The sequence below is a fragment of the Rhinopithecus roxellana genome, chromosome 12 (genome assembly GCF_007565055.1).
Source record: "Rhinopithecus roxellana isolate Shanxi Qingling chromosome 12, ASM756505v1, whole genome shotgun sequence".
NCBI lineage: Eukaryota > Metazoa > Chordata > Mammalia > Primates > Cercopithecidae > Rhinopithecus > Rhinopithecus roxellana.
In genome coordinates, this window is record NC_044560.1 from 29,161,747 (window position 1) to 29,189,074 (window position 27,328).

The 27,328-nt window shown below is 40.8% G+C and overlaps 1 protein-coding gene across 15 annotated transcripts in view; it reads right to left on the bottom strand.

The window, feature by feature from the left end:
- CAMTA1 (calmodulin binding transcription activator 1) overlaps nt 1–27,328 on the bottom strand; it is a 974,629-nt gene that overhangs the window by 883,113 nt on the left and 64,188 nt on the right. For 7 of the 15 annotated variants that reach the window (XR_004060441.1, XR_004060442.1, XR_004060436.1 and 4 more), the window contains one exon: nt 3,844–3,927. The exons of 6 other annotated variants lie outside the window; for them this stretch is intronic. Coding sequence is in view for 1 of the 9 variants with exons in the window: in XM_030942622.1 (XP_030798482.1) it covers nt 3,919–3,927 (9 nt within the window). In the remaining 8 variants the exon portion in view is untranslated. Of the gene's footprint in view, nt 1–3,634; nt 3,928–27,328 lie in introns of those variants that run through there. 2 more of the 15 variants (XM_030942621.1, XM_030942622.1) reach the window with 2 other exon arrangements.

Consider the following 27,328-nt stretch of genomic DNA (forward strand, 5'->3'; position numbering starts at 1 on the left):
TGAGGAAGCCACTGGTAGTAAGAGTCCCTAAAAGTAACACATATATGATTGAGCCCTCCATGGGGGGCAGGGGGTGGGGCGGTTGTCGAAGCCAGCTAGGGGCCTTCAGAAGTTAGGGGTGCTGTTACATTAAAAGGTCTGGGCCAGGCGCGGTGGCTCACGTCTATAATCCCAGCACATTCTGGGGCCAAGGAGGACAAATCACAAGGTCAGGAAAGTTCGAGACCAGCCTGGCCCACATGGTGAAACTCCGTTTCTACTAAAAATACAAAAAATTAGCTGGGCATGGTGGTGGGCGCCTGTCATCCCAGCTATTCACGAGACTGAGGCAGGAGAATCGCTTGAACCCAGGAGGCAAAGGTTGCAGTGAGCCGAGATCGCACCACTGCACTCCAGCCAGGGTGACAGTACGAGACTCCATCTCCAAAAAAAAAAAAAGGTCTGATGGCTGAAGGATGATAATGCATACAGCTGAGGTCCCCGCAACCAAAAGGGCAAAATCATTTCTTGGGAGTGGCTCAGTCAGGTTTGCAGCTCAATGCAAGGCAGCAGTGCCGTGATATGAGCGGCACTTGGATTTAAGTGCCTGTCTGGCAGTTTACTGAGGGTGTGAGCCTGGGTGAACTTATTTAACCTACCTGGACATCAGCATTCTCACGTGCAAAATGGGGTGAACATACCACCCACCTTGTAGATAAATGTGGATGATTAAAACGTATGGAAAGCCCTGGGATAAATACGTAACAGGCATTCTTACACACTCAGGAAAAGCAGGGATGTCCCTTCCACCTCACTCAAGAGGACACCAAAGCCTCACGCAGCTGGGTAAAAACCTTGAAACAGTTCAACACTCTGACTCCATCAAAGTTACCTAGACACCTTACCGAGCATAAAAGGGAACGAGAAAGGCTGACTAGGTAAAAGGTGGGTCTGTCCCTCAGGTTTCCTTCCTAGTCCCTCCATAGCCAAAAACAGTTAAAAGAATCTATCAACAAAGGGTTATGGAGCTCTCTGTGATCTAAACTTTTCTTCCTAAGAGATTAAAAACCCAGATTTAACTTTATGCACCTGAACTTGCATCTGTTTTAGAGGTGCCTGATTACCATAAACTATTCAGTTCCTCTCTCTAAACATGTAAGGGTCTCTAAGTCAATGTTAGAAGACTACTGGGGAATTGTTTTGAGTCTGATTTTCTGTAAGGTGTGAGTCCTCCTGCTGGGGTTTTCTGGTTGTGAGGATCAGCCACACTACACGGCAGGCACTGCTCTAAGCACTTTGTGGACATGTGCTCAGCTAAAACTCACCAGGATCCTTTAGTGGGTACTATTATTATTATCTCCAATTTAAAGAGGGGGAAACTCAGGCACAGAGAGGTTAGGTGATTTGCTGTGGTCAGACCACTTGCAAGAGGTCGAGATGGGATTCAAACCAAGGCAGCCTGGCTCCAGAGCCCATAGTCCTGGCCTTTCACCATGGGGTTCACTACCACTGCCTCTCAACACGCCGGTTATGCCTGCCAACAGCACAGCCACAGGATGAGGTTCAGTTTCAAAAGCATCTTTCTTCTGAGTTCCCAGTGTGTCTGTCATACAGTTTCATTTATCCTCCCAACAACCCTAAAAAGCAAGTGGGAGACACACAGTATCTACATTTCACAGAGGATAAAACAGAAGTGGCATCAATGAAATGTCTTACAACTCCTATATTTTAAGTCAAACAGCTAATTTCACTGTTTTTACACCAAAATGAAACTCTTCTGAAGTCTTTCTGTTGGAGTATTTCAGTTTTGTGTGACGACCTCAACAGATACCAATAACATATCCAGAGACTTTGCTAGTCCAAAGCAGGTTATCTCACTCTCAGATGGTTTTTCTCAATGAATCACATTTACAAAAACATCCATTGGCTTACAGTCTACTAAATGTCCTAAATACTAACCAAATAAACAATGCTCATTGGAAATAAGCCATAAATGTGTCCATGTACTAGCTCTCTCAGAAAAATGAGGTTATCTTAAAATGTACTACGCAGAAAACTTCAAAGAAAATCTAACTGATCTAATCGTAAAATAAAATAAGAGAATAAAAACTTTTCTCCTCTTCACCTGTTAATGTCTCTTCAGCTCCTAGTGGACTTACAAATAAAGTATTGTCTGCCTCAAACGCAGATGGGAGCCCCAGGGGAGCCCAGGTGAGCTCATCCCTCAGGGATCAGCTGGTTTGGGGCTGCTTGAGCAAGAGGAATGGAAGCAACAAGCAGTCACGGCCTCCCGCAGCCCTGGGCTTCCATGTACCATCCACTAAGCCAGACGCCATTCCTTTAGTGCTAGAAGGACATGGCATCAAAGGAACAAATAAAAGACATACCTAAGGCAAAAAGGTCTTTGGGGATCTGGAAAACATGCCAGCACAACTGTGAAAAGCATTATTAAAAAAAAAAAAAAAAAAAATCACCTTAAAATTCAAGGTTTAGCAAAAAAGTTGCTCCTGACTACTGGGACATTATAAATTACAGGGGCTTTATAATCATAGGATGGTTTACCTACTTGTATTTCTCAGCTCTGATATTTTGTAAATCTGTGAAAAGAAAAAATACCCAACAGGCCAAAGGCAGCTTTTCATGTATCCAAGTACACCAGGCAAGAACAAGCTCGTGAGCCTGAACAAAAGTGTTCGTGAGAGTTCCAATCGGCAGTGAACAGCTAACCACGACTAATTTTAATTTGTGGTTCTAATGAATGATATAAACTTTTATAGGTATCAACAAAGCTCAGAGAGGACTTAAATCCATTTCAGTGCTCATTTAGCAGCTTCAGCTGTGTGCAATTAAAACATCAGCATTAAATGTTAGAGAATAAAATAATGAGACACTTAAAAAGTAATCTGTGCTTCAGTGGGCCATGCTGAGAGAATTCATGTGATTTTTTTTTAAGGACATGATTTCTTAGGAGTATCTTGCCAGTTCAAAGAACTGACTCAAGTTTGGTTTCTGTCTTTTGATTTTGGTTTGTTTTGCTTTAGGTTAAGAATTTTCTGAAATACAATAAAAATGCATCGTTTGAAAAACAGTCATGAAACTGCATATGGCAGAAATCAATCTGGTATTGAGACCACCGGGTTGGCTGACCAGGTTTTGGCAGAGACAAAAGTACATTTTTTGGTCATGTTAAAATTGCTGCTTGTTCTTAACTTATGCCTCAAATAAAAGAAATAAAATATTAAAAGAGTGGGGAAAGGTGAACTTGGGTAATGAGACAACTTTGTATTTTTCTAGTCCTTAAATGAAATTAAAATTAAAAGTCTAAGCTTTTTCTCCCCAAAATACTTCAGAATACAAAATATACTCTGAGGATGTATAATGTGGCAGCTAAGACTAATAAATTCAAGTTGCTACTATTTCTGAAAGAAAGATAAGTTACTCTGCAGAGGAAGGGGTATGTGGTGATGGTGATGGTGAAGGTGTATGTATTGAGAAGGTGAGGGGCAATGGTTTGGGTGGTTTGGGAGTAGAGAAGAGGTATGGGTGTCCTGGGTGTGTGTAAGTTATATGTAAATATCAAGTTAATTCAGCTTCTGCAAAACATGAATAAAAAAGGAAATATACTGTATGGGGAAATGCACTCATTAAACTTAAATTTTAAAAGGATGAAAACACAGATTACACTTTATTTTAAAGCTGAAATGAATTTTAATACGGAAAATGAAGACAGCATTTTGCAAATTTATCGCTCAAAGGGGTATCTCTATTTGAGGAAATCAGCGTGTTACACTTGGAAAGATGAAATGTTACAGCTTGTACACCAAAATTAAAAAATGAAATTAAATTAAAAAATGAAATGGTTACCAAGGTAATGCAGGTCAGGGGATCAAAGGTGAAGGGTCACACATTATTAAAAAGAAATCCAAAAGGACGGCTGCATCATGATCTCTGCAAAACAAAGGAGCTCCAGTAAGTAAAACTAGTATCTCTGAGAATTTAAAATCAAGCTCTTGAAAAGATTCCACTGTAATTGAACCCCATCATTCCTGATGCTGTGTAGAGCCATTTTTATTTACATACAAAACATACTTTCATTACCTGTTACCAACAATTTTTTTTAATTTCACCATTCAATCATTAAAACCTAAAATATCTTCAACTGAAAGTGACCAAAAGTGTAGGTATTTCGATTTGACCCCACAACCTGTTTTCTGGAAATGACAGTGTTTGATAAGTTGCCAACATATCAGAAATCTAATGTGGTCACAGCATGGTGAGTTTTTTCCTCTCCTCAAGGAATGAGTTCCAAAATTGAGTTTTTGCAAATTTGTTTCATTTGAAGTAGCTGCATAAAATTTCCATTATTGGAACATTTAGTATAACAATGTTCTAGAAGACAGCAATAAAGTGATACATGATAAAATAAACTGTGTAACTATATCTATTAAGATCTGTTCTCACATTCAACTTTCACTGCACAGGGGAAAAAAAGACATTTTAAGTAAAATAACTTGCTAGTTCTACTGAAATTACACACAATTAATAGGGGCTTGACATGAGGAATATTTACAAGGGTTTTTATTCCCCCCTGTATCTGACAGGCTTCATTTTTTCAAAAAATGTTATTATTTACTCACTTTCCCCATTAACAAACTAAAGTAGTTCATGTTTTTTAAAAGGATAGACCTATGGTTTTGTTTTGAAACATGAAGCTACCCAACAAATCAAGACAAGTTTTGCAGTAATGGCAAGCACTATAATTAATGGTTATACTAAATAATTTCAGTATTCATTTCGTTAGTACATAAAATGAACAGTATCATAACACAATCATCTTTAGTATCTCCTCTCTGAAAATTAAGCTTTAGCGGGCTATATGCTCCCTGGTTTACGGATCCGAATTCCTTAGTGCTTGCCAGACAGCAGATTCTACAAAGCAGTGTAAATAATGGCCTGCCATACAGGAGAGTAAACGGGAGGAGCATAACCAGGAAAAAGAACTTAGTTACCATTCTTTTCACAAGAGTCCCCACTTGCCATTTCTTCTTCCATTCTGCTACTTCAGTTGTAGCCCACAATATTTAACATTTGAGTTTACCTTGTTAAAATTAAATTCCAAAAACACTTAGATAATAAAATATAGACAACTTCCAAAAGGATTTTATTAAAAGAAACAGGATATTCTTTCTAGAGGCTTATGGTAATCAATAAATAAACAAACTCTATAAATGCCAGACGTTTGTTCCTGTGATTAGGTTTTGTTAGAATAACTTGCAGAGCTCATGCACTGGGTCCGAGTGTGTTAGTGCCCTAAGGCCATGTTTCAAAACACAATTTTTTTTTTTTTAAAGTTGCACAGCTACTGAAGAGTAAACTAGCATTTCATTTCCCTGGAATGCTCATCTTACATAAAGTCTGTCACATATGCGTTTGTTGCTCAGAGGCATGCAAGCAATTTTGAACACTATAGAAGGAATCAATACCCCATCAAAACAATGCATATGTTGTTCTAGTAGCATCATTATTTAGACCATTTCAGCATGTTTGTAACAAAAAGCAAGAAGCCAGTAGTGTAACACCAGTCACGTTTTGTTTCCCAAAAATATTTTGTATTAAAAATGAGAAAAAGTAAACCCGTTCAAATCAACTATCTCTATTACCTCCTTCATTACTAAAATATGTATGTATTAAAAAACAATCTCTTCTTGACATCAAGATGAAGTACACACAGATGCTTTTTTAAAGTCTTCTAAATCATCTTCAAAATTCACCAACTCACACACAAAATAATGTTAGCCCAAATCTTCTAACAGCTTAATCTCTGCCAAAAGTTTCAGACACCAGACTACCTGAACATGGTATCATCTCCAAGCAGTCAGGAATCACTCTGAGTGCCCAAATGTCACAACCAACCAAATTCCCACGTGGGAATGAAATCAGTCGCCTCACCTAAATACTTAGTGGTTCTGACAAAATGGCTTCAAATGAAATTGTACCAATAATGATAACATTTTAGGTGATTTCAAAAAATCTATAAAGGATTTTAACTAATGTTTTCTACATGAGTTTGCTATTTAGGGAGGGGGAGGTAAAGGCTACCAGGAGTTTACTATGTCCCTCACAGTCAAGAAACCTAGAGTATAATTTAATAAGTAAAAAGAAGGCTAGAAGCCATCCAAGGGGCAATGCAACCCTAGGGAGTAACTAATTCCACTTAAATTACGACAACAAAGAGCTGATTCCGAGTCCAGTCTGTTTGCTGCGGCAAGGATATGAGCCACACACATTTTCCCACAGAAATAATGCTGTAAAGAGGAATTAGACTTGACAACTGATTTAACCTGAACTCTTTGAGGTTATTGGGCCTGAGTAGCTTCTCTCCCCATCAAGTGCTGGCCTAAGTCTTAACTTTGGATACAAAGTCCTCTCTTCGGAACCTCCTGTCTCCTTGCCCCACTCCCAGGCGCCGGCAGCAGTGCCTGAGGATCCCAGATTATCCACCTCCCTCTCTCTTCCAGAAGCCTCCCTTTCTTCAATAAGGCACAGTCAGCTCATGACTATGAATGGACTGAATTAATACACACCAGTGCATGAACAGACTGAGCCTGAGGGGTTTTCATTCACCCCAAACAAATCCCCAACTGGTAGAACTACCAGGTATTTTTACCTCAAAGGGTACAGAAAGCTAGTCTACCTCAAGGAAGACTTGCTACATTACAGCTTGTCTCTTTGTAACTAGTAAGTGAATCAGACAGGAAATACTCAAAGACCCTAACCAACCCCCAAAACCTTGCATAGGATACAAGCTATACTTAAATCTAAAACTGGAAAACCACTCTGCACTGCCCTATCTGTGAGTTATATGCCCGAAAGAAGAAATACACCAAGTTTCACTTTCACAAGACCATCAAGTCATCAGTGTTACAGCAAAGAATATTTTTCTAGGGAAATTATCACCCATATTAAGCTCTAACTACCTGGACATTTTATAGGGATACCTTTTCCAACAAACTCAATTTGTATTCAATGTTAAAAATCCTCCCCACCCCACCCCGCCGCACCAAGGAGTAGTACTTAAGCAAAGGGAATTGGTTCACTTCTCAACTAAACAGACACACAGCAAAGAACGTCATTTCTAATAAGGTTAAATCATGACAGAAATGCTGTCATTTTCACCGCAGGCATATTACTTTCAAAACAAAATACATGGAAGAATTGTAAAGAAATAAAAAACAAAGAGCCAAGAAAATGCAGAGTCATAGAAGCTAGAAGGAGACAGCTGAAGAAATCCATTAAAATAAAACCCTATACAGTCTGTATCTAAAAAAAAAAAAAAAAAGACTCTCGCTCTGTCACCCAGGCTAGAGTGCAGTAGCAAGATCTTGGCTCACTGCAGCCTCCACCTCCCAGGTAAAACCTTATACATTCTACTAGCTCTTTACAAAATACCTGTTCACATTATATAACGCTTTCTGCAGCAGAAACTAACCTCAGCAATTTAATTCAACAATTAAATTTGTTGAATTTAATTCAACAATTAAAAAGAACTACCCAGGCGAGGCACAATTGTGTGGCTCACGCCTATAATCCCACCACTTTGGGAGGCAGAGGCAGGAGGATCACTTGAGCCCAGAAGTTCGAGACCAGCCTGGGCAACATAGAGAGATCCCATCTCCACAAAAATAAACAACATTAGCTGGGTGTGGTGGTGCACGCCTCTAGTCCCAGCTACTTAGGAGGCTGAGGCAGAAGGAACATGAGCCCAGGAGGTGGAGGCAGCAGTAAACTGAGATTGTGCCACAGCATTCCAGCCTGGGTGACAGAGCAAGACTCTGTCTCTGGGGGAGGGGGGGGGGGGAAAGCAAAAAGGTGATTACAATGATAGGGCAAAGGTTGTTATTTTTAATCTATAAATATAAATCAATCAATCACCAGCATGCCATTCAACAACAAAAAAATGCACTTGAGCTAAGTATACCCCAGTTAGTGGGGATTATATTTTTATTACCATTTCATGTTAGCCTTTCTAGCATGATAAAAATGCCATCTACTGAAAAACCAAAGAAAAGTGCAGCCTTTGGTTTTCATGTCTGTGGCTCACCCGCAAGTGGCCGGCAGGTGCTGTCCTTCCTCTCTCTCCCTCTCCTGCCAACAGGCACCACCTCCACCTCTATTCCTGCATTCCTGAAAATATATTTCCTGTCAAACCCTTCCAAGATGGTCTGTTCGGAGAATCTGTCTGTTTCTCAAAACTTTCTATAAATAATATAGCAACCTATACCTACAATCATTATTTCCACCATACTCCTCAAAAAGAAAAAACAAAAAAAAAGCGAAAACTACAAATTAAATATCTTTCTACCTAGTATTTTATCCTCAACAATGTAACTTCTTTTCCCCCCCTAAAAACATAAAAGCTTTCACAAAAGGAAGAGAAGGGTGGGCAGAAGGAATGGCAAAGGGCACCAGGAAACTTTGGAGAGTGACAAACATGCTCATTATCATAGTGTGGTGATGGTCGTGCAGTGTATACAAATGTACACTTGCAAAACATACACGACAATGCGCAACTTAGTATGCCAATTATATCTCAAAAAAGCTGCTTAAAAATGGTGGGTGGGGAGCCCGAGACAAGAACGCTGCCCTCTCTGCATGCTTTAGGCACACAGCCATGCTGTGGCCGTCCACGCAGAGGCAGCTGAGAGATCATGGAGAAGCACACGGGAGCCGCCATCCATGAGCTGCTTGTCTTCTTGTTACATGAGACAATAAAAGGATCCTCAATGTTTATGAATATAGAAATACACAATAAACACATAAATGCTACATATTTAAAACCCTTAGTATTGATTACTAATTTTCAAATTAGCCACAAACCTGAAATTACCATATTTTCTAAAGCAAAAGTCCGGGCACAGTCTGACATAGTTTCTTTAAAAAGAGACTATTTGAAATCAGCTTTAGATATACTTCTATTTTTGCAACTGACATGCTAATCCACAAAATATGCTTAAATTTTTTCTTCCAATTGGCCTGCTGCATTGCGCCAACTCTACCATAGCCTAGACCCACTCACTTCTCATGCTACCCCACTACCCACTAGGGAAAAAGGATCATAAAATACAAATCAAATTCCTCCCAAACACAAATAAAACAAAAAATAAAACAACAGGGAGACAAATTCACCCACTGTTGATTTTATTTCCACATTATTTGTTTTTAAACTTACTAGCCAGGCATACCAGTGTTCACTTTCATCTTTCTCCTGGCTTCCTGCAGGGCAGTCTGGATCATCAAGAAGCTGACATTTCCCATTCCCTCTATTCACTGATTCTCAAACTTCAGAATGAAAAAAGAATCCACTATCTAAATAACATCACTTGGAAAAATGTTTTCTAAGTCCTACCCTAAGAGATTATAATTTAGGGTACCAAAGAAGGGGTTAAGGAATTTACATTTTTGGTAAATCCTCCGGGTGAGTCTGATCAGAAGTTCACAATCCTCACTTTAAGATAAATACTGCCCAGATGGGTCTAACTTCAAACTTCATCCTCCAGTCCCAATACACACACTCTCTCTTCAACACAGGCACCAAGTCACAGACGTCAAAGTTGCATTCTAAAATGCAAATTAAGAAACAAATTCAAGCTGATAATAGCTTAAGATAATCGTCCCTCTAAGGACTATAATATTTTTTTAAATGCCAATAGATACCTAAAAAGTCTTCACAACTTTAAAAAATAAAGCCACACTGAAAGATGGGGTAGCTACACAGAATATAAGGAGTCCTTTCTGGGCTTTAAAATCATGCCCTGTTCTTGAACCTGGGTTCAGGTTACTGCTCTCCCACTTACAACTTCTGTGGCCTTGGACAAACTATTTTTCAACTAAGGTCTCACTTTCTTCATTTACAACGTGAAAACAGTAACATCCCTACCTCACAGTGAGAATGAACAAAAATAATGAATGTAACTACTTAGGCTAGTACACAGGACCTCAAGAACAAAAAACATGAGCTCTGTGATCATCTTACATTCCTTTTCTTATCTGATTCTTTCCACAACTTACAAGGGAGACACTGCTGTCCACATTTTTGCAGACGGGTAGAGGTTAAGCTCAAGAGTATACATCTTAAAAATGGCAGAGCCAGAATTCAAACGAAATCTGCTCAGATCTATCCTAACCACAACTGGAATGTTGAAGGATCTGTAAGTTTCTCCCCCTCCCTCAACAGGCTCACTCACAAGCAGTCATATCCCCACACTCTGCACTAGGCCTGGCAGACCCAGGTTCCCGATAACTGTCTGGTGAATGAGGGGATGAATGAATGGGTCCTCAGGAGTAGCAGAGGCTGAATACACTTTCTAGATCCACTACTGTACGCACCACAACACCTTACGTGACACATTTAAAAGAATACATGTGGGATTTAAATCAGTGGACTAAGAAAAATAAATTCAAGTACTTTTTTGCATACTTGCATGCTAAAAATGAAGAGTGCTTTCCATTCAAAAGATAAAATTCACCCATTAAGGCTGGGCACAGTGGCTCACACCTGTAATTCTAGCACTTTGGGAGGCCAAGGCAGAAGGATCACTTGAGCCCAGAAGTTTGAGACCAGCCTGGGCCACATGGTGAGACCCCATTTCTATTAAAAATTTTTTAATTTTTAAAAAATTTCATCCAGTCAACAAATATTTATCAAGCATCCACTCTGGCACAGGCTCGGTACAGGTAACAGGGACAAATAGTGACACGCCGAGGCACGTCTCAGCCTTCTCCACCCCAGCACTGACGAACACTTCCGACACAGAACAAGTAACTCCCAGCATCAGGGGTGCGGTGTGGCATGCTCCAGAAACACTTGGCAAGAGTGCCCCATGGACCCTGCAAGGGGATGGGAAATGTCCCCTGAAGAAACAACACGTAAATGGCATGTAAGCTGGGATCCCACGTGAAACAAGGTGGAGGGCAACCATCACTCTAAGCAGAGGCAACAACATGTCTAAGGGAGCTGAGAGTGTTGAAGGGACTCAGGCAAGAAACCTGTGGCTAGAACAGAGGACAAGGCAAGAGGGGCTTGGCAGGAGACGGGAGAGGTGACAGAGATGAGCTTACGCAGGACCGGCAGACTATGTCTAGAAGGCGGGGTGGTATCTCCAGTACAACAGGAAGCTACTCAAAGGCTTGGGAACAAGAGTACCACTGACCAACTGGCATCTGAAAAGGACCACGTTGGCATCCGGGCGGAGACTAGGTAGGAGGCGGCAAGGGCACAAGCAGGGCATGAGTCAGAAGATCTCTCAATGCTATCTACGCACAAGCAATTGTGGCTTGGACTGCAGCGGTGGCTGCAAAGGGTGACTGGGACAGAATGGAAATTTATTTGGGAAAAAGAACCAGCAGGAATTGTTTTGGATTCAAAACAGATGAAAAGAAGAGGGAAGTGTCAAAAATGCCAGTAATTTTACAGTGAAGAAATCTAACAAACACTACCTCAACCAGGCGATCAAGGTTAATACCATCAGTAGTAAATCATGTTGAGAGCAGCTACCCTTGATATGATGTGACGAGAATGGCACTTTGCCTCTGTGGTCTTCCTTCCCCAAAACCCATTATCCAAGTCTAATCATGAGAAAAACAGTAGACAAATCCAAATTGAAGAACACTGTATAAAACACCTCGTCTGTCAAGGTCAACAAAAACAAGAAAAAATCTAAGAAATTGTCAGTCTAATGGAGCCTAAGAAGATATGACAATTAGATGTAATGTGGCATCCTGAATGGAAATCTGAAGAAGAAAAAGACGTTAGGGGAAAACTACGGAAATCTGAACAAAGTGTAGAGTTCAGTGTAAATAATGTGTCGGTACTGGTTCACTGGTGTGAAAAATGTACCACAGTAACGTTAGCAGGGGAAACAGGTGTGGAATGCACAGGAACTCTCCTTAATATTCTTCAGACATTTCTGTAACTCTGAAACTATCCTAAATTTAAAAGTTTACTTTAAAACTGATCCCTGAAATTTGACTTGATGGCCTAGGAGGCTCAAGTACCCTTCACTGAGTACACAGGAGAGGACATGGCAGGGGACACAGGAGGAAAATCATGAAGCTCTATCTCAGACATGAGGCTGGAGCACCCATCAGACACTCAGCAGAGACAGCAAGGAGGCAGCTCTGGAGTGGGGCTCAGCAAAGAGCTCTGAGCTCATGAAACAAACCTAGCAGCCATCAGCAGATTGGATCTCTGGAAGCAGACGGGGGTCACCTAGAGTAAGAATGAATATAGTGAAGGGCCTGAACTCACAGGGAGTGGAGAGGAAATGGGGAGATGGTGGTCAAAAGGTATAAACTTTTGGTTATTTGATGAATATTTTCGGGGGCGCTAATGTACAGCATGGTGACTATAGCTAATAATACTGTATTGTTTATTTGAAATTTGCTAACAGAGCAGATCCTAAGTGTCCTCACTCCTCTCCTCCACCATATACATACAGTAACACCATATAGTGAGGGATGTGCTGGTTGACTGCACTAATCATTACACAATGTATACATATATCCAATTATGTTGTATACTTTGAACACATACACCTTTCACTTGTCAATCATATCTCAACAAAGCTGGGGGAAAGTTTGTCATTTCCTTCAGAGACAAATTAGTGTAATTCTGATTATTTATATTCTTGTCACCTTTTTTCCCAAAGAAAATAGTTACCTTTTTCATGTAAAAGATGAGACTATTTGATTAAGTCTTTTTGACACTCTTCTTTCCAAAACAAGGGAAAAGAAAAGAGCCTCGGTCTAATTGCTGAGAAATACCCACATTTAACGGTCACAGAGAGAAGGCCCAGGGTCAAGCGCCGGGGAATTCCACCTTTAAATGATGCAAGAGGAGGGTCACGAAGGAAATCTCCAGTAGGTGGGAGAGAAACAGGGGGCATGCACCATCCCAAGAGCCAAGGGGGAAGGTACAGCCGAAGTGGGTATGTCTGAAAAATCATTAAAAAGGCACTGAAAAATGTTCCTTCTACTTCACAGTGATCTAAGAAAGAAGGTTCAGTGCAATAATGGAAGCTAAATTCTAACTGGAATGGTTAAAAAACGAAAGGGGAAAAAAAAAAAAACTCTTTCAAGAAGTCTGGCTCTCAGATTTGACACCTGTGTTCATGGCAGCATTATTCAAACCACCCAAAGGCTGAAGCAGCCCAAGCACCCACGGATGGATGAACAAATAAACAAAATGCGGTGTGCAGAGAACGACCTCAGCCTTCAAACGGAGGGATAGGCTAACACATGCCACAACATGGATGAACCTTGATGATGTAAGGCTACACGATATAGACCAGTCACAAAAAAAGACAAATACTAGGCCAGGCACAGTGGCTCATGCCTGCAATCCTAGCACTTTGGGAGGCTGAGGCGGGTGGATCACCTGAAGTCAGGAGTTTGAGACCAGCCTGGCCAACCATGGTCAACATGGTGAAACCCCGTCTCTACTAAAAATATAAAAAGTAGCCGAGCATGGTGGCAGACGCCTGTAATCCCAGCTACTCAGGAGGCTGAGGCAGGAGAATCGCCTGAACCCGGGAGGCAGGGGTTGCAGTGAGCCAAGATCGCACCACTGCACCTCAGTGACAGAGTAAGACTCCATCTAAAAAAAAAAAAAGACAAATATTGTATGACTCCACTTTATGAGGTATTTAGAATAGTCAAATTCATACAGACAGACAGTAGAAGGGTGGTTGCTGGGGGCGAGGGGTAGGAAGAATGAGGAGCTACTGTTTACTAGGTACAGAGTTTCAGTTTTACAAGATGAGACGAGTTCTGGAGATGGATGGTGCTGATGGTTGCACAGCAATGTGAATGTTTAAGTGGTTAAGACAACAGATTTTATACATGTATATTGTACCACAATTTAAAATTTTTTAAAGCAGTCTGGCTCTCTTAATATTAAATCCATATCAAGCTACAATGACCTGCCATGAGAAAATTTTAAAGCTGAAGAACATTAGCCTAGAGCAGCACTTCCCAAACACTTCCCTACTGACATGAAGTTCAATGTAAATGGGTTACACGTGCCTTGCAAGGGGAACTAAGCCACTCTAACCCCTGACTAGTGGTTTCTGATCTCAAGGATATTCATTCATTCTCCAGTAAGTCCTACAAATATTCTTATTTTTAATGTGTTCTAAGATGTGAGAAGTCATGGCTGAAGAAATAAGAGTTAGAGATCATTTCAATCCCATCTCAGTGACAAGAAAAGTTGCTTTAGTTTTTATTAACCTACAACTTCTGCTGCCAAAGGACAAAAAAGATGATGTGATCTTACAGAAACCAGTAACAGAGAACAGCTAGACAAACAAATGAATCTCTACTGTAAAGTCACATTGTACAGCCAGGCGCAGTGGCTCATGCCTGTAATCCCAGAACTTTGGGAGGCCAAGGCGGGCAGATCACTTGAGGTCAGGAGTTCGAGAACAGCCTGGACAATGAGGTGAAACCCCGTCTCTACTAACAATACAATACAAAAATTAGCCAGGCATGGTGGCATGTGCCTGTGATCCCAGCTACTTGGGAGGCTGAGGCACGAGAATCACTTGAACCCGGGAGGTGGAGGTTGCAGTGAGTTGAGATTACACCACTGCATCCCAGCCTGGGTGACAGGGCAAGACTCTATCCCCCCCAAAAAAAGTAAGTCACACTTCACTTCTGACAGTTTTTTGATTTTTTTGTTTTGTTTCGTTTGCTTGAGATGGAGTCTCACTCTGTCCCCCAGGCTGGAGTGCAATGGCACAATCTCAGCTCACTATAACCTCTGCATCCCGGGTTCAAGCAATTCTCCCACCTCAGCCTCCCGAGTAGCTAGGACTACAGGCACGTGCCACCACGCCAGGCTAATTTTTTGTATTTTTAGTAGAGATGGGGTTTCACCATGTTGGCCAGGCTGGTCTTGAACTCCTGACCTCCAAGTGATCCGCCCGCCTCGGCTTCCCAAAGTGCTGAGATTACAGGCATGAGCCACTGTGCCTGGCCCTGATAGATCTTTAAGAACAGAACAGGAGCAATACTTTCCTCTTTACAATACGTTAGAATGACAAAAACTAAATCAGTGTATAAGGAAAGAAAAAACAATGTGGTAATTTTGTAGGCACCAAATAAACAGATCAATGAACAAAGAGTTCAGGTTTAAAAAAAAAAAACAAAAAACCCCTGGCCGGGCGCGGTGGCTTACACCTGTATGTAATCCCAGCACTTTGGGAGGCCGTGGCGGGCAGAAGATGAGGTCAGGAGATCGAGACCATCCTGGTTAACACGGTGAAACCCCGTCTCTACTAAAAATACAAAAAATTAGCCAGGCATGGTGGCGGGTGCCTGTAGTTCCAGCTACTCAGGAGGCTGAGGTAGGAGAATGGCATGAACCCCTGAGGCAGAGCTTGCAGTGAGCAGAGATCACGCCACTGCACTCCACTCTGGGTGACAGAGTGAGACCCTATCTCAAAAAAAAACAAAAAACAAAAAAAAAAAACACGTATTTCTGAAAACTTACCACATGGTAATGGCAACATCTCAAATCAGTAGAAAATGATCAATGACTCAATAGCAACCATCTTATTTGGAGAAAAATGAAATTAGTGCTCTAACTCACCCCATTCGCATATAAAAAAAAGTTTAGCTATATTAAACATCTAAGGATAAAAATTCAAAACGAAGAAAATCCAGGAAGAATACTCAATTACTGGTGTGGGGAAGACTAAGTTCACATGCTATCAAGGCCAAAAAGATTCAGTTTGGGAGCATGACTCATAGGATTGGCATGAGAACATAATGAGTTAAGAAAAGTAAGACTGAAATACAGATGACTAATGGGAGAAAAATTATACATACTTCTTTTAAAATAAAAACATAGAAATCAGAAAGAAAAAGAATGAAGAATCTACTAGAAATAAGACTGAAGACAATTATAAAACGTAAAATATCCAAAACTTAGCATAAATGGTCAAACCATGCTAAATTGCAGGAATATACAAAGAAATGTAAATTAAAAGGAGATCTGAGTCTTCTACCTGTTGGGCTGAGAAAGATTTAAAAGACTGACAACACTTACCACTGGTAAGGGTTTGGGGAATGCACGCTCTCACTTTTAGCTAATGAGAGCCCAAATTGGTATTCTACAACATTTCTCTTTTCTTTTTTTTGAGACAGGGTCTCACTCTGTTGCACAGGCTGGGGTGCAGTCGCAGGATCACAGCTCACTGCAGCCTCGACCTCCCAGGCTCAAGTGATCCTTCCACCTTAGCTTCCCAAGCAGCTGGGACCACAGGAACACACAACCATGCGCAGCTAATTTTGTTTATTTTTTGTAAAGTCGGGTCTCATGTTGCTCAGGCTGGTCTTGAACTCCTGGGCTCAAGTGATCCTTCTGCCCAGGCCTTTCAAAGTGCTGGAATTACAGGAGTAGCCACTGAACCTGGCCTGGTACAACATTTCTAAGGGCATATGGCAAATATTTACACTCTGACAAGCACTTCCGTCCTAGAACATAACCTGAGATGTTAGGTGCATCACTTACTATAAGAGCAAAATATGAGGACAACCAATAAGGGACTGGCTTAAAACTTTATGGAACATCCATGCTATGCCTTTAAGCACATACACACCCACACATATGCACTGACACAAAAAAATGTCCACAACATATTGTATAAATGGGGAGGAAAAACACAGGGAAGCTGTATACGATTCCTCTTGTGCGTATGTATACTCAAACATGTATACATACAACGCACATATGATTTACATAAGCATTTGTAAAGTCCAAAAAAGGATATAAATCAAACTGTTCACAATGGTTATCTCCTAGGATATACAATTTTAAGATAAAGTCAGTTTATAATCTCTACACTCCTCTTATTAGAATTTTTTCAAAGACCATTTATTACTTTTGTAAGTATATATTTTATATACCCTGTTGTAATAAAATGTAAGATAATTTCATTATCTTACATTTCATATCATAGATTTCAGCAATCTATGACAAAAAGGACATAATGATTTGTATGCTCCCTTTCTTCATTAATACATAAAGTCCTTTAAATATAAGGCAGCTTCCAGTTATGACTGAATGGTCTTAAAACATCCGTATTATTCTTTTAGACAAAGGAATGCTCCATACTGAACAGTCAGAAGTTAGATCTTCCTGAGCTATGGCAAAGTTATGACACTGGGGTTCTCATATAAAAAGCATAAGACTCAGCAAATAAAGGACAATCTTCTTCAGGCATGTCTAAATTAGAAGGAGCGATAGCCTGTCAATACGATTTCAGACACACAAGATCACTGTGAGGCTAAACTTAGCAGAAACCCATGAAAATACTCACTACAGGATCAGACCAATTAACTGATCAAAAGAGCAGCTGCAAGAAATATAACTTATTTAATATATAATCACACCAGTATAATGCCGGCTAAACTGGTTTCTGTAATGGGCATAAAACAGTCACAACATCCCCCATACACATACACACCACCACCACCACCACACACACCACTTTAAGTAAAGATAATGCTGAAAACAAGACAGGCTGTAACAGAACCTCAATATACAAAGTGATATGTAATCTGAATATTATTTTAATAATACTGAAAACAGTCACCTCTTAAGTGGGTAATGTCCCTAAAGATAAGCAGTTCTGTAAATTATATTAACGTATCTAAGAAACATACAGTAAACAAAACTAATGCCATGAAACAAAGCTAATTCAAAGAATTCAAAATACAACGGAACAGTTAAAATACTTTAAAAGCAAAAACAACTGTAATTTGAATTGGGGATATCAGTACTAACATCCCTACAATATGTCTTCATTCATGACTGGCCTATCTTTCTTTCTTCAGTATCCCACTCCTCATTCCTTCCCATTCCTGGGATCCTGAATCATTAATTCATTCACACAGCAATTCTTTATTGAGCATTTACTATGTGCCAGACACCGTTCTAAACTCTGGAGATGCAGCAGTGAGTAAAACTAAAATCTCTGCCCTGGCGCATCTTGCATTCTAGTGGCATCAAATCCATCAGTGCCGCTCACTATATAAAATTACATCCTTCTGGCCACCCCACCTCAACATCCCTAGACCTCCCCATGAATAGGCTCCTATTTTTTTCTTTTTACAATGCCTTCAGCACATTATTTTATTTTCAGTGTCCCCACTTTAGAACATTAAGCTCCAGAAGACAGGAATGTTTTTAATGTTTTGTATGTTGCAAGAGCTTAGAATACAGCCTGCCATACAGACATTCAAATATTTGTTGAGTTAATGAATGCCTTCTCTTCCCTCTATGGTCTAGCTCTCTCTCCCAATGAAAGCTGCTCACATCTATCCTATTTTGTAAGCAAAACACATGTCCTCTGTCCTACAGCCCAATCCTACCTTGCCTTCTACTTTCCAGCTTCTTTGAAGATGCAGAACTGCAGTAGTCTGTACCGACTCTCTCCACTTCTTCACTTTTACTACAACTGCTTTGGTTTTGTTTGTTTGGTCACCAAAGCCTTCTTTTTTGCAAATCCAAATTTAGTTTACTTTTTAATTAAACACGTAATTTGTATTCACTACAAAAGCACACAGAAAATGGTATCACATGCCACGTAATGAATTAAGCCAGAAACCTGGGAGTTATTCTCAATGTCTGCCTGTCTCTCCCAGCCCACACTCAATCCATCACCAGTTCTGAATGATTCTATTTCCAAATCCCATCTCCAAGCCATCCAGTCATCTCCAGCTCCACCGTTAACTCTCACTGGATTCCTGCAAATTGCACCCCCTGGTCTCTCAACTTCCATTCTTGCCTCCAATCCCCTGACCACTCAGCACCCAACACAGTGGCTGTAAATAGCACATCAAACCAAGAATCTCCTATTTCAGACCTCTATAACGGACAACACTTCACAGGGACATCCCAGTTTCCAAGGTGGTCTATGGCTGTGAGCAGCATGACCCCTGCTGTGGCCTCTTCTCCTGCCACTCTCTACCTCCCCCTACCCCCAATGACCTCCCACTTCTCACTACAGACATGAAGTGAGACTTTTCACTTTTCACTAGCCTAACCAAATCCCTCCTTACTTCGACTCCCTGTTATCATTAGTAATTATCCACGTTAAATGTTTCTTTCAATTCACTTCCCATCGTGAAGCCTGCCCGCAAGCCTCTCCTCCGTCTAGATCACTCTTCACTGATCACTTATCTCACCAAGCTAAACTCCTCCTCATCACTTCCATCACAAAAATATCACTTTCTAAGAGAAGTCTTCCCTGGCTTCTCATCTAAATTACATCGTCCTCTCTTGTAGCAGCCTGTATTTTTCCTTCTCAACCCTTTGTAGCACTGTGTAAGTACACACCCATTCTTATAATTATCTGCTTAATGGCTGTCTCCCTTTGAAGGCAAGATTTTGTCTTGATCCATCCATTCATCCAATCTATCTAATCAGTCTATTTCATCTATCTATCTATTTATCTACATATCTGTCCCCCGGGGACTAGAACAGTGCCTGGCACAAAAGAGCTCAGATGAATGAATGACTGTCCTATCAGCCTATAAACTCTGCAAAAACAAGTTCAATGTCTATTTTGTCTGCTCTTATGTATCTTGTAACAAACACATTACGTCTGGCATAGAGAAAACACTCAACATTTATTAAATAAATGCTGAATGAATACCAAAAAAAAGCAGTGGGGGGAAGCATCATAATTCTATCTGTCACAGAGAAAAAAAAAACAACACTGCTACCACCTTGGCCATCTAGACATACACAGCCTTCCAGATTGCTCTACATTGTGTTAATTGTACGGCGTCCAGCTCCTGAAACGCAAGTGGCTTCTCCAGTACCCATCTCCACAAGAACCTGCAGCTGCTCCAGTCTCCAGAGACTGCAGCACATAACGGCAGGCCATACCCAGCAGCCAGCAGCTCCCCCTCAGCATCCCACTCTGGAGGTTTTGTAGCAGGGTACCTCCAGTGAGACACCTTCCCATGAAGAGCTTTTGTGTGGCTCCCCAGTGAGCAACTTTTGGCAGGTATCAGAAGGTGGATTTCCATGATGTTCCAATAGTATGACATCCCAGCAACTTCTCAGCCATGCAATAAACCAGTCACGCCCTCTGGATGAGGTCTGGATCTTGGTCCTGGGGGAAGGAGGGACTCTACCTCAGTCCCAGGGGCAGCAGTTGCTCTGTTTCTCTGCTATTTTCATATTCTTTATAGTTCTCTTCACTTTTCACTAGCCTAACCAAATCCCTCCTTACTTGATTTCCTATTATAATTAGTAATTATCCACATTAAACACTTTTTTAAATTTACTGGTGATACAGTTTGAATCTGTGTCCACACTCAAATCTCATGTTCAACTGTAATCTCCAATGCTGGAAATGGGACCTGGTGGGAGGTGACTGATCATGGGGGTACACTTTGATGAATGGCTTAGCACCATCCCTTTGGTACTGTTCTCATGATAGAGTTCTCATGAGAGCTGACTGTTTAAAAGTGTGTAGAGCCTCCCCTCCTCTCTCTCTCTTGCTCCTGCTCTGGCCATGTAAGACAAATCTGCTTCCCCTTCGCCTTCTGCCATGATTGTAAGTTTCCTGAGGCCTCCCCCAGAATCCAAGCAGATGCCGGCACTTTGCTTCCTGCAGAGTCTGTGCAACCATGAGCAAATTAAACCTCTTTTCTTTATAAATTACCCAGTCTTGGGTATTTCTTTTTTTTTTTTTTTTTTTTTTTTTTTTTTTTGAGACGGAGTCTCGCTCTGTCGCCCAGGCTGGAGTGCAGTGGCCGGATCTCAGCTCACTGCAAGCTCTGCCTCCCGGGTTCACGCCATTCTCCTGCCTCAGCCTCCCGAGTAGCTGGGACTACAGGCGCCGCCACCTCGCCCGGCTGGTTTTTTGTATTTTTAGTAGAGACGGGGTTTCACCGTGTTAGCCAGGATGGTCTCGATCTCCTGACCTCGTGATCCGCCCGTCTCGGCCTCCCAAAGTGCTGGGATTACAGGCGTGAGCCACCGCGCCCGGCGGGTATTTCTTTATAGCACTGTGAGGACAAACTAATACAAATGGTTTCTCTCTCCTGATTGGATCCAGATTGATACCAACTTGGAATTTGTGTTTGTTGTTGGGATATAAAATTGCAATTGTATCCAGAGTTACCTTGAATCTTGTAACCTAGCTTGTTTTTTATAATAAGTTATAAACAGGTTTTTATTAATTTTCTACATATACAATCATGTCATACACAAAATCAGTTTTGTTCTTCCCCTTCTCATCCCCATACTCTCTATTTTTCTTTTCATACTCAACTAGGTAGGACTTCCAGTAAAATAATAAAATTGGTGACAGTGAAAACAACTTCTCTTTCCCAGTCTCAAAAGACAACTTTCAACATTTCATCAGTAAACATGGTGTTTGCTATAGGATTTTTCTGAGTAATTTTTATCAAACTAAGGAAGTTAACTTTTATTCATAACGTATTAAGACATTCCATTTTGAATGGCTACTGGATTTTACCAAAGGCAATTTTTGCACCTCTGACATTATCACACGATTTTTCTGTTCTCTATTAATTTAGTGATTTACACTGATCAATTCTTCAAATATTAAACCTATCTTTAAGATATTCTGAATTTAGTCTTTTGATATTTGTTGAGATTTACTCTATAAATCAACAATTTTGATCAATGTTCCCTATGCATATGAAAAGAATGTACAGTCTACAGTTACTGGGTGCAGTATTGTATTTCATATTTCACTATATTCCATATTTCATTTTGAATGCATCTTATTTTCAACATACAATCTTTTGTTGCTTAACAACAGGGCTACATTCTGAGAAATGCATCATTAGGCTATTTCGTCATTGTGCAAAGACGACAATGTACTTACACAAACGTACTTACACAGAGATGTACTTACAAAAATCTAGATAGTACAACCTTCTACACTCCTAAGCCATATGGTATATCCTATTGCTCCTAGGCTATGAATCTACATATTACTGTACTGAATATTGCAAACAACTATGACACAGTGACAGGTATTTGTATCTAAACATATCTAAACATAGAAATGGTAATGTGTTACACTATGACACTATGACATCCCTTCAAGACAGGAATTTTTCAGTTCCATTAAAATCTTATGAGACCAGCATCATATATACAGTCCCTTGTTGACTGAAACATTGTTATGAAGCACAGGACAGCAGTATGTCTAAATTACACGTAAACCCACTGAGATTTCAATTAGGTCAAGTTTGCTCTTTATGTTATGGAAATCATCTGTCCTTACTGATACTTTGTTTTTGAGTTAATAAAGATGGTATATTAAAACTTTCCACTATGAATTGTGGATCTGTCTGTTCTTTGTCATTTTTGTTAATTCTAGCTTTGTGTATTTTGAGATAGTGTTTTTAGGTACGTATAGATGTAGAACTGTTGTAACTTCCTGGAGAACTGAATTGAGTATCTTACCATTATGTATGTCTTTATTACAAGTAATTATTTCTACCCTAAAGTCTACTTTATTTATAAAGGTACACCAGTTTTCTTTTAATGTTTGAGTAATACATCTTTTCTACCATTTTATTTTCAACTTTTCTGCATCCTTGAAAGTGGTACAGAGTTGTGATCTGCTTTTTTTTTAAATCCAATTTCTCAATCCTTGCTTTTTAATTAGAAATTTTGGTTCACTTTTATTTAATATAATTACTGATAGACTAAGTTTAAATCTAACACCTTACTGTTCACTTCCTATTTTTCCCACATGCTCTGTTTCTGTTTTTGGTCTTCTTGCCTTCTTTCAGATTAATCAAGTTTTACTACACCTATGCTGTTACTATTCCATATTTCCCCTCTATTAATTTGTTAATTATATATATTTTACTACTCTTTTAATGACTATCCTAGAGATTATAATATGTGTCCTTGACTTATCAAAATCTCAAGTAATATATTTTTACCACTTCCTGGGCAATGAAAAGACCATAAGATACTAACTCTTATTTAACATCCCCACAACTTATATGCTACTATTATATTTTTAAATTCTATGTATATTTTAAACCACAAATAATTTTTTACCCAACAGTGTTCATTTACATTTACCATCTTATTTCTCTTTTCTTTTTTTTTTTTTTTGAGACGGAGTCTCACTCTGTTGCCCAGGCTGGAGTGCAGTGGCTGGATCTCAGCTCACTGCAAGCTCCGCCTTCCGGGTTTACGCCATTCTCCTGCCTCAGCCTCCCGAGTAGCTGGGACTACAGGCGCCCGCCACCTCGCCCGGCTAGTTTTTTGTATTTTTAGTAGAGACGGGGTTTCACCGTGTTAGCCAGGATGGTCTCGATCTCCTGACCTCGTGATCTGCCCGCGTCGGCCTCCCAAAGTGCTGGGATTACAGGCTTGAGCCACCGCGCCCAGCCTTATTTCTCTTTTCTTTAGTCTTTACTTTTCCATGCATCTTAAAGCTGCCATCCAGGATCACTTCTCTTCTGCCAAAGACCAATCTTTACTACCATTCCCTTTAGTGCAGGTCTGGTGTAATTAACTCTGCGATATAATAAGAAATATATATTTGGTCTTCATTTGAAGTTCCTGGCATCAAGCCCTGAAACCCTTGGATTTTCTGAGTTACAGTAGTAAGAAGAGCAGACATGGCCGGGCGCGGTGGCTCAAGCCTGTAATCCCAGCACTTTGGGAGGCCGAGACGGGCGGATCACGAGGTCAGGAGATCGAGACCATCCTGGCTAACACGGTGAAACCCCGTCTCTACTAAAAATACAAAAACTAGCCGGGCGAGGTGGCGGGCGCCTGTAGTCCCAGCTACTCGGGAGGCTGAGGCAGGAGAATGGCGTAAACCCGGGAGGCGGAGTTTGCAGTGAGCTGAGATCTGGCCACTGCACTCCAGTCCGGGCGACAGAGCGAGACTCCACCTCAAAAAAAAAAAAAAAAAAAAAAAGAAGAGCAGACATACCTGAGTTTATGATGAGAGGACTCTTGGGAGAATGGCAGCTGGTTACCAAAGCAACCAATCATGTGATTAGAGGATTTAGACTTTCAGACCCTCGCACTCTGCTCCCCACCCCACCACCTCCTGGGAAGGGAGAGAGGCTAGAGACTGAGTTCAATAACCAATGGCCAATGGCCAAATGCCAAAGATTTGATCAATCACGCCTTCATAATGGAGCCTCCGTAAAAACCCAAACAACAAAGTCCAGACAGCTTCCGCGTTGGTGAACACATAGGGGACCTGGGAGGGTGACGCACCTGGAGAGGGTGTGCAAGTTCTGAGTTCCTCCCCATACCTTGCTCTATGCATCTCTTTCATTTAGCTGTTCCTGAATTGTATCCCGTATAATCAACAGGTAAACCTAGGTAAATGTTTCCCTGTTTTGTGAGCCATTCTAGCAAATCACTAAATCTGAGGAAGGGGTTATAGGAATCCTCACTTCATAGCAGTCAGTAAGAAATATGGGACACCTGGACTTGCAATTGGTTTCTAAGCAATCCTGTGCGGCTGAGTTCTCAACCTGTGAGGCAAGTAATTCCAGGCAGCATCCAAAATGAGTTAAATTGCAGACTACCTGGAGTCCAAAGAGAACCGGAGAATTGGCTACACATTTGGTAGGAGAAGTTTTGTGAGCGTAGAAGAAAAAGAAGTGGGGTTTTGGCTTTTTCTTTTAAATCTTCTCATTTTTGTTGCTCTAAAGAAGTGATAATTTTGTCCTCACTTTTGAAGGATATATTTGCTAGGTATAACATTCTAGTTTGGCTATTTACCTTCTTTTTTACATTTTGAAAACATTAGTCCATTGTCTTCTGATATCTATTGAGAAATTAGCTGTCAATCTTATTGCTCTTTTGAATGTAGTACGTAGTTTTTCTCTGGTTTTTTGTTTTTATTTTTTTTAGAGACAGAGTCTCACTCTCGCCTAGGCTGGAGTATAGTGGTGCGACCTTGGCTCACTGCAATCTCCGCCTCCTGGGTTCAAGTGACTCTCGTGCCTCAGCCTCCCAAGTGACTGGGATTACAGGCGTGCACCACCATGCCTGGCTAATTTTTGTATTTTTAGTAGAGACAGGGTTTCACCATGTTGGCCAGGCTGGTCTCGAACTCTTGGCCTCAAATGATCTGCCCACCTCAGCCACCCAAGTGGCTGGGATTACAGGCGTGAACCATCATGCCCAGCTAATTTTTGCATTTTTAGTAGCGATGGGGTTTCCCCATGTTGACTAGGCTGGTCTCAAACTTCTGGCCTCAAGTGATCCAGCCACCTCAGCCTCCCAAAGAGCTGGGATTACAGGAGTGAGCCACCATACCTGGCCTCTGCTTACTATTAAAATTTTCTCCTTATCTTAGATTTCTGGCAGTATTTTTAAAATCTGTGATGAGATAGCTTAGTTCTAGCTCTAGGTCTGTAGTACTTTTTAAATCTGTGATGAGATGGCTTTTGTCTGTTATGAACAATTCTCAGCTATCATCATTCCAAATACTGCTTTTGCAGCACTCCTCCTTCCTTTCCTACTAGGATTTCAATTATATGTTGGTTAAACCTTTCCACTGAATCCCTATGACTCACTCTTTCATGTATGTCCAGCCCATTTTTATTTCCATGCTTCATTCTGAATATTTGTTTTCTACTTATTAATATTACTAATGTACTGCCAAACCCATTAACTGACATCTTAATTTCAGTTACAGTCCTTTAACTGTAGAGTTTACATTTGGTTTTTCTATTGGGGAGGGGGTGGTGTGATTCCAATTTCCCTATTCTTAATCTTATAAATCCTTAAACACGCTATATACATTACCCTTTTCTAATAACTTCACTATCTGGATCCCTGTCGATCCACTGCCATAGTCTGTTGCTTCTCTTGGCATTCGGTAACATTGTCTTAAATCCTCATCTGCCTGGTGATTTCTGAGTGCCAAACATTGTAAATAAACGTAGAGCTCATTTGAGGTTCTGAGTGATGTTATCCTCTATTAACGAAAGGAATTACACTTGCTTCTTTCCAGAACACCTTGATCTAGTCAGGAACTGAGAGGGTCTGTAGCTGGACTTCAATACCTGTGAGGAGCTACTATCCCTAAGATATAGGCCTTTGGGTCTCCTACTCAAAGCCTAAGAAGTTTTCCTCCTCCGTGACCTGTGCCGAACTCCAATTTTCATCCTCTGCCCTTTGAGTCTAACAAAAACTCTGTTCAGCTGTCCAGCTTCTCATCTGCCTAAATCTTCTTGAATCAGCAGATTCCTCTGGGACAGAAATGACTGCAAATGTTGGTCTCACATCTTGAGCTTCCCTACCCCACCACCATGCCCCATATCTTATACCCACAAATCTTCACTATTTTGTTAACTCTCCATTTCCCTCACAGAAATTTTGTCTTAAATTTTGTCCATCATCTCAACTTGTTCTCAGCAGGAAATAAGGTCCAACAACTTAGTCTATCATTAACCAGAAAAATCTTCCCCACTCTCCTCGTAGGTCTTTTGTAATTCCTTTCTGTCTTTTTTTTTTTTTTTTTTTTGAGGCGGAGTCTCACTGTCGCCCAGGCTGGAGTGCGGTGGCACAATCTCGGCTCACTGCAAGCTCCGCCTCCCGGGTTCACGCCATTCTCCTGCCTCAGTATCCTGAGTAGCTGGGACTACAGGGACCCGCCACCACCCCCGGTTAATGTTTTGTATTTTTAGTAGAGACGGGGTTTCACCGTGTTAACCAGGATGGTCTCAATCTCCTGACCTCATGATCCACCCGCCTCGGCCTCCCAAACTGCTGGGATTACAGGCGTGAGCCACCGCGCCCAGCCTCCTTTCTGTCATTTTATCAAAATTTTGGAAGGATGGAAAATAAAGACATCTTCAATGAGTCCTACTTAACCAGAAACCTTCAGTTACTCATTTTTTTGATAGATCATTTAGATATGAAGCATATTAAACCTCTGCCTGTCAAATATGTGGCAAATACTTTTCCCAGTTTGCCATTTACACTTTAATTTTATGATATTTTTAGCACACAGACATGCTGGATTTACATGAAAATGTAATAGTCTTTTCTTTCTGTTATGATTCTCGTGCCTTCAGCCTCCTAAGTGGCTGGGATTACAGGCGTGCACCACCCCGCCTGGCTAATTTTTGTATGATTAGATGTGGTATGATTAGATTAGAATGGGTTTGCTCCTTCCTAACCTGAACACAAACTGAATCCTGACCGATACTTTCTCCTAGTATTTTTACTATTTTCAATTTCTACATTTAATTTTTAGATTTATTTTGGTATAAGACATGAGGTGGGGACCTA